This window comes from Trachypithecus francoisi, unplaced genomic scaffold (assembly GCF_009764315.1).
Source record: "Trachypithecus francoisi isolate TF-2019V2 unplaced genomic scaffold, Tfra_2.0 Lachesis_group0, whole genome shotgun sequence".
Taxonomy (NCBI): domain Eukaryota; kingdom Metazoa; phylum Chordata; class Mammalia; order Primates; family Cercopithecidae; genus Trachypithecus; species Trachypithecus francoisi.
The window spans coordinates 7,917,065-7,923,064 of NW_022681453.1; the positions used below are offsets into that span (position 1 = coordinate 7,917,065).

The 6,000-nt window shown below is 38.9% G+C and overlaps 1 protein-coding gene across 1 annotated transcript in view; it reads left to right on the plus strand.

Annotated features, from left to right (window-relative positions):
- Positions 1-5,762, plus strand: part of CUNH3orf33 (chromosome unknown C3orf33 homolog) — a 49,888-nt gene extending 44,126 nt beyond the window's left edge. The window contains exons 4-5 of the mRNA XM_033203525.1: positions 736-896; positions 4,471-5,762. Of these exons, the coding sequence (XP_033059416.1) occupies positions 736-896; positions 4,471-4,869 (560 nt within the window). The 3' untranslated portion in view covers positions 4,870-5,762. The remainder of the gene's footprint in view (positions 1-735; positions 897-4,470) is intronic.
- Positions 5,763-6,000: the final 238 nt, after the last annotated feature.

Below are 6,000 nucleotides of genomic sequence, written 5' to 3' on the forward strand. Positions count from 1 at the left end.
GGATAATATCTTCAGTAAGTTAAGTGAAAAAGCAGTTTCTATGGTTCTTTTGGTGGTAATAGCCCATATTATTAAACTGAAGGTCTATAGCTTTATGTGTGTATGTGTAAAAATAAGCATGGGAGGTTGAAAAAAGAAGGTTAAATTAGTTAAATCTCACTTCCTGTTCTGAAGCTTACTGAAATGGATTTTTGAAGGCTGGGTGCGGTGGCTCATGCCTGTAGTCCCAGCACTTTGGGAGGCTGAGGTCGGTGGATCACTTGAAGCCAGGGGTTTGAGACCAGCTTGGCCAACATTAACAAGACCCTGTCTGTACTAAAAATGCAACAATCAGCCGGGCATGATGGTGCATGCCTGTAATCCCAGCTACTCAGGAGGCTGAGGCACGAGAATCACTTGAACCTGGGAGGCAGAGATTGCAGTGAACCAAGATTGCGCCACCTTACTCCAACCTGGGTGACAGAGTGAGACCCTGTTTCAAGAAAAAAAAAAAAAGAAAAAGAAAAAACAAAAAAAGAAAAAAAAGAAGTGGGTTTTTGAAATTACTCTGTTATGTATACTTGTATTGTTTTAAAAGAAAACTTGAATATAGAAATAAATGGGTCTACATTTAGAGAGACTGGGTATTTATAAATAAACATAATATAATTGTTTGTGTTTTGGAGGCCAAATGACTGGAATTTGCTTTTACAACATGCTGTTAAAGCTGAACTCTTTTCTACCTCACCTTTTTAGAGGAGCCATGTGGTACTTTGCTGGTTAAGCTGGCTGGAGTAGAACTCACTGAAACTGGGAAAGCATGGTTACAAAAAGAGCTAAAACCTTCCCAATTACTATGGTTCCAACTTCTTGGAAAGGAGAATTCAGCACTCTTTTGCTATCTTTTAGTGAATAAGGTAAGCAGTGTGAAGAAACAACTAGCAATATCTTATTCTTCTTATTACTTATGTGTAAACACTTATTTAATTAGAACTTTGGATATATAATAGGACTGATTTTTTTTTTTTGGTTTTTTAAACTGCTACTGATAGTGATTATGCATAGAGAACTAGGTGTCTTATATACAAATTTTATTTTAGTTATATATGTAATATATGTTTATTATAGAAAAAATACAATTAAGAAAAACTTCAAATTATTATTTACTATTATTATTTATTTATTTATTTATTTTTAGATAGAGTCTCGCTCTGTTGCCAGGCTGCAGTGCAGTGGCACAATCTTGGCTCACTGTAACCTCCACCTCCCGGGTTCAAGTGATTCTCTTGCCTCAGCCTCCCGAGTAGTTGGGACTACAGGGGCCTGCCACCATGCCCAGCTAATTTTTGTATTTTTGGTTGAGATGGGGTTTCACCATGCTGACCAGGATGTTCTTAATATCTTCACCTTGTGATCCACCCACCTCGGCCTCCCAAAGTGCTGGGATTATAGGCATGAGCCACTGCGCCTGGCCTATTATTTATTATTATTATTTTTTGAAACAGAGTCTCACTCTGTTGCCCAGGCTGGAGTGCAGTGGCATGATCTTGGTTCACTGCAACTTCTACCTCCCAGGTTTAAGCAATTCTGCTGCCTCAGCCTCCCGAGTAGCTGGGACTAGAGGTGCACACCACCATGCCTGGCTAATTTTTTGTATTTTTAGTAGAATGAAGTTTCGCCATGTTGGCCAGGTGCGTCTCGAACTCCTGACCTCAGGTGATCCGCCTGCTTCAGCCTCCCAAAGTGCTGGCATTACAGGTATGAGCCACCGTGGCTATAAACTTCAAATTATTAATGACTCTGGGCATTGCTAATTTAGGGAGTATTGTATGTTTGTTTATGGGTATATTACATCATGCTTGTTGCTATAAACCACTTGTTGAGTGAGGCTTGTCAGCTGGAAACTACAAACAGCCAGGGTGTTTTCTGAGGGTTTGCTTAGTTTGGTCCAATATGTTGTTGATAGGTCTAAGTGTATAAATCTTTGAACCATAAAGTTGAACATTCTTAAGTACTAGTTCTGATCAGTGATGAGTCATCTATTATGTTGCCTCAGAGTTTTCTTACCTTTATAATTGGCCATAGCCATTGTATAACTGGAAATGACAGTTTCATCTTTGTTGCTGAATCACTGTCCCGAATCCCTGGTGTCTTACTCCAGATTTTTTTGGTGGGCCATCAGATAGGTTTTCATACCTTGATCACTTCTATGATATTCAGCTCTTAAAATTATTATTATGAGCTGGGTACAGTCACTTGTGCCTGTAATCCCAGCAACTCAGGAGGCTGAGGTGGGAGGAATGCTTCAGCCTACGCAGTCGAGACTGCAGTGAGCTATGATCGCGCCACTATACTTCAACCTGGGCGACAGAGACAGACCCCTTCTTTTAAATAAAATAAGATGATTAGAATTTTGACCATTTTAATTCTTAAAAGCTTTTTGAATTATTAATAGAAAGCTTAATGAAATTCATTAATTTTTGCATGTCCAGATGATATTTAGTACTTTCAAAATAAGAATTATCTAAAACTAATTAATTGAAGTATCTTATATTTTAAAAGTAAGTTTAAAAGTAAGTTAATAAAGGCTGGGCATGGTGACTCATGCCTGTAATCCCAGCACTTTGGGAGGCCGAGGCCGGCAGTTCACTTGAGGTGAGGAGTTCGAGACCAGCCTGGCCAACTTGGTGAAACCCTGTCACTACTAAAAATACAAAAATTAGCTGGGCATGGTGCTGGATGCCTGGAATCCCAGCTACTCAGGAGGCTGAGGCAAGAGAATCGCTTGAACCCTGGAGGCAGAGGTTACAGTGAGCCGAGATTGTGCCACTGCACTCCAGCCTGGGTGACAGAGTGAGACTCCACTTCAAAAAAACAAAAACAAAAACCAAAAAAAAAGTAAATTAATAATACAAAGTTGTATAAAACATCCCAAAGGCCTTACAAAAATATTAGCTTTTAAATTAAAGAGTATAATTACCAAAAAAGGAGATAATTATGATGATAAAGGTAGCAATGATGTGTATTTTGAGGGTCAACATGTGCCAGACACTGAACTAAGGTGCTCAGTTTATGTCACTTATCTTCAAAACCACTCTACAGAGTTGTTGTTTTTATTCCTACTTTCAGGTGAGACTTTTAGGGAAACTGATTGTCTTGATCAGGGTAACCCAGAAGAAGAACCTGTATCTAAACCCAACTCTTCCTGGCTCCTGAGCCTACGTTTCATCTTATAAGCATATCTTTATTTTATCTCGCTTCCTAGGTGACCAAACTACGCTATACACATAGAGTGATGATTTACTTCTCCTGTTTGAATTTTGCTAATGTGTGAGGTGGAATTTTAATTATTCTGAGTTTGGTTCAAGGGAATGAGCTTATAAGATTTAAAAGATTTAGAAAAATATAATTGCTTTATAACCGTTATCATGTACTAAAAATTTCTGAATTTGAAGGAACAAAATTTTATTAACACTTTGTTAAGATTAAAATCCCACAAGGATTGTAGAAATATCTAAGTAGGATCTCCTTTTATTTATTTATTTATTTTCCCGAGATGGAGCCTTGCTCTGTGACCCAGGCTGGAGTGCAGTGGCGCGATCTCGGCTCACTGCAACCTCCGCCTCCCACGTTCAAGCAATTCTCCTGCCTCAGCCTCCTGAGGGGCTGGGATTACAGGTGCCTGCCACCACACCCGGCTAATTTTTGTATTTTTTTAGTAGAGGCAGGGTTTCACCTTGTTGGCCAGGCTGGTCTCGAACTCCTGACCTTGTGATCCGCCCGCCTCGGCCTCCCAAAGTGTTGAGATTAACAGGCATGAGCTACTGCGCCCCACCAGGATCTCCTTTATACAGTAAATTAATGAAGAAAAAAAATCCTATTTATCCATTTTCATTAGGAGGTGAGGTAGTCCATGAATGAAATTTCCTGTAGGATGAAGACTCAATGGCCAAAACTATTTTTATGTTAATAATTTTGAGGGAAGTCTTTTAAAAGTGTATTTACTTGCCAGTGCTGTCCAAAACAGTGGAATTCTGAACCTCATTTAACAGTTCAGTGATGATTCAGTTCATTTTGCATTTGACTACTACTTTCAGTTTAGTTTCTCTTCGTCTCTTAGTTTCTTTTGCTGGTCCTACTGTCACTCTGCCTATCTTGTGCGTCCCACCTCCCCTCCATAGAACCACCGATAGACCAAAAACACATTTTTCGTACTTTATTGCTTCCTCACCTCTTCGGGTGAGGAGAACAGTGAGGCTGTGGAGAATTCCATGGTATAAAAGAGTTAACTGATTTTGAGAAAGGGTCTCTTCTAGTAATAAAAATCCTTGGATTTGGCAAGAACTGTTTTGGGGGAGCCTTGGGGACCATTTTTGCCTTTTCTTTGGTGGACTAAAATTGTTGAATGACTGATTTTTAAGGTAAATAAGATGTGATGGGTTTAACAACAATTATCTTAAATAATTGGTTTGTATTATTTTTAAATTCAAGGGTGGATATTTCAGCGTGAATCTGAATGAAGAAATTTTGAGAAGAGGTCTTGGCAAAACTGTTCTTGTTAAAGGGCTTAAATATGATTCTAAAATCTATTGGACAGTTCACAGAAACTTACTTAAAGCTGAATTAACAGCCTTAAAAAAAGGAGAAGGAATATGGAAGGAAGACTCTGAAAAAGAAAGTTATTTGGAAAAATTCAAAGGTTCCTGGAGAATATGGAAAAAGGACAGTTTTTTAAAAACAACAGGATCAGATTTCAACTTGAAAAAAGAAAGTTATTATGACAAACTTAGAAGGACTTATGAAATATGGAAAGACAACGTGAACAACTACTCCTTAATACTGAAGTTCAAAGAACTTATAAGTCGCATACACTTTCGTAGAAAAGGGTGAAACAGTCGAGATCTAGAGGTAACCTTCTCCAAAGAGTAAAATATGTAAATATATGGACATTTTTCATTGACTCAAAATGAAAGTTTTGCCAAATGATCAAAATGTTAGTCTAATGGTATTTAAATATTAAAAAGAGATGATTATTATAATGTCAGAATTAATTTAAACAAATTATAATTAATGTAATATTTTAGGAAAGATGAAACACTTTATGAGAAGTTACCAGGCTGAATGATTTATATATATAGCGCTAATGTGTGAAGAGAAAGTTTAACTCTTCACCACTATGTTGTTTTTAGTTATTTGGGGCAGCCATATTGAATTTTTTGTTTGTTTGTTTGTTTTGAGACAAGGTTTCGCTCTTGTTGCCCAGGCCATAGTGCAATGGCGTGATCTCGGCTCACTGCAACCTCCTGTTTCCCGGGTTTAAGCGATTCTCCTGCCTCAGCCTCCCGAGTAGCTGGGATTACAGGCATGCGCCACCATGCCCAGCTAATTTTGTATTTTTAGTAGAGACAGGGTTTCTCCATGTTGGTTAGGCTGGTCTCGAACTCCCGACCTCAGATGATCTGCCCACCTCGGCCTCCCAAAGTGCTGGGATTACAGGCTTGAGCTACCAAGCCCAGCTTTTTTTGTTTTAACACGGAGTTTCGCTCTTGTCACCCAGGCTGCAGTGCAGTGGCATGATCTTGGCTCACTGCAACCTCTGCCTCCTGGGTTCAAGTGATTCTTCTGCCTCAGCCACCCAAGTACCTGGGATTACAGGAGCTCACCACAAAGCCTGGCTAATTTTTGTATTGCCATATTGAATATTTGTTTAAAGAAGATACATGTTTATTTTTCCAGTTTTATTACCTTTCACTATTTATAATAAAGGAATTCTTTATGCTTTATGTGCAAAGTAGCTTTTTTCTCCTAACTGCTTTTTAATTGCTTGTGAATTTGGGGGTAGGGTCTCTTAGATCATTTCTTGTAATAAAGAATGGCTAATTTCTAACTGTTGTTAGATGAGGGGGCTAATCCAGAGGACAAAAACAATGTGCTAGCTGGGCATGGTGGCTCAAGCCTGTAATCCCAGCACTTTGGGAGGCTGAGGCGGGTGGATCACTTGAGGTCAGGAGTTCGAGACCA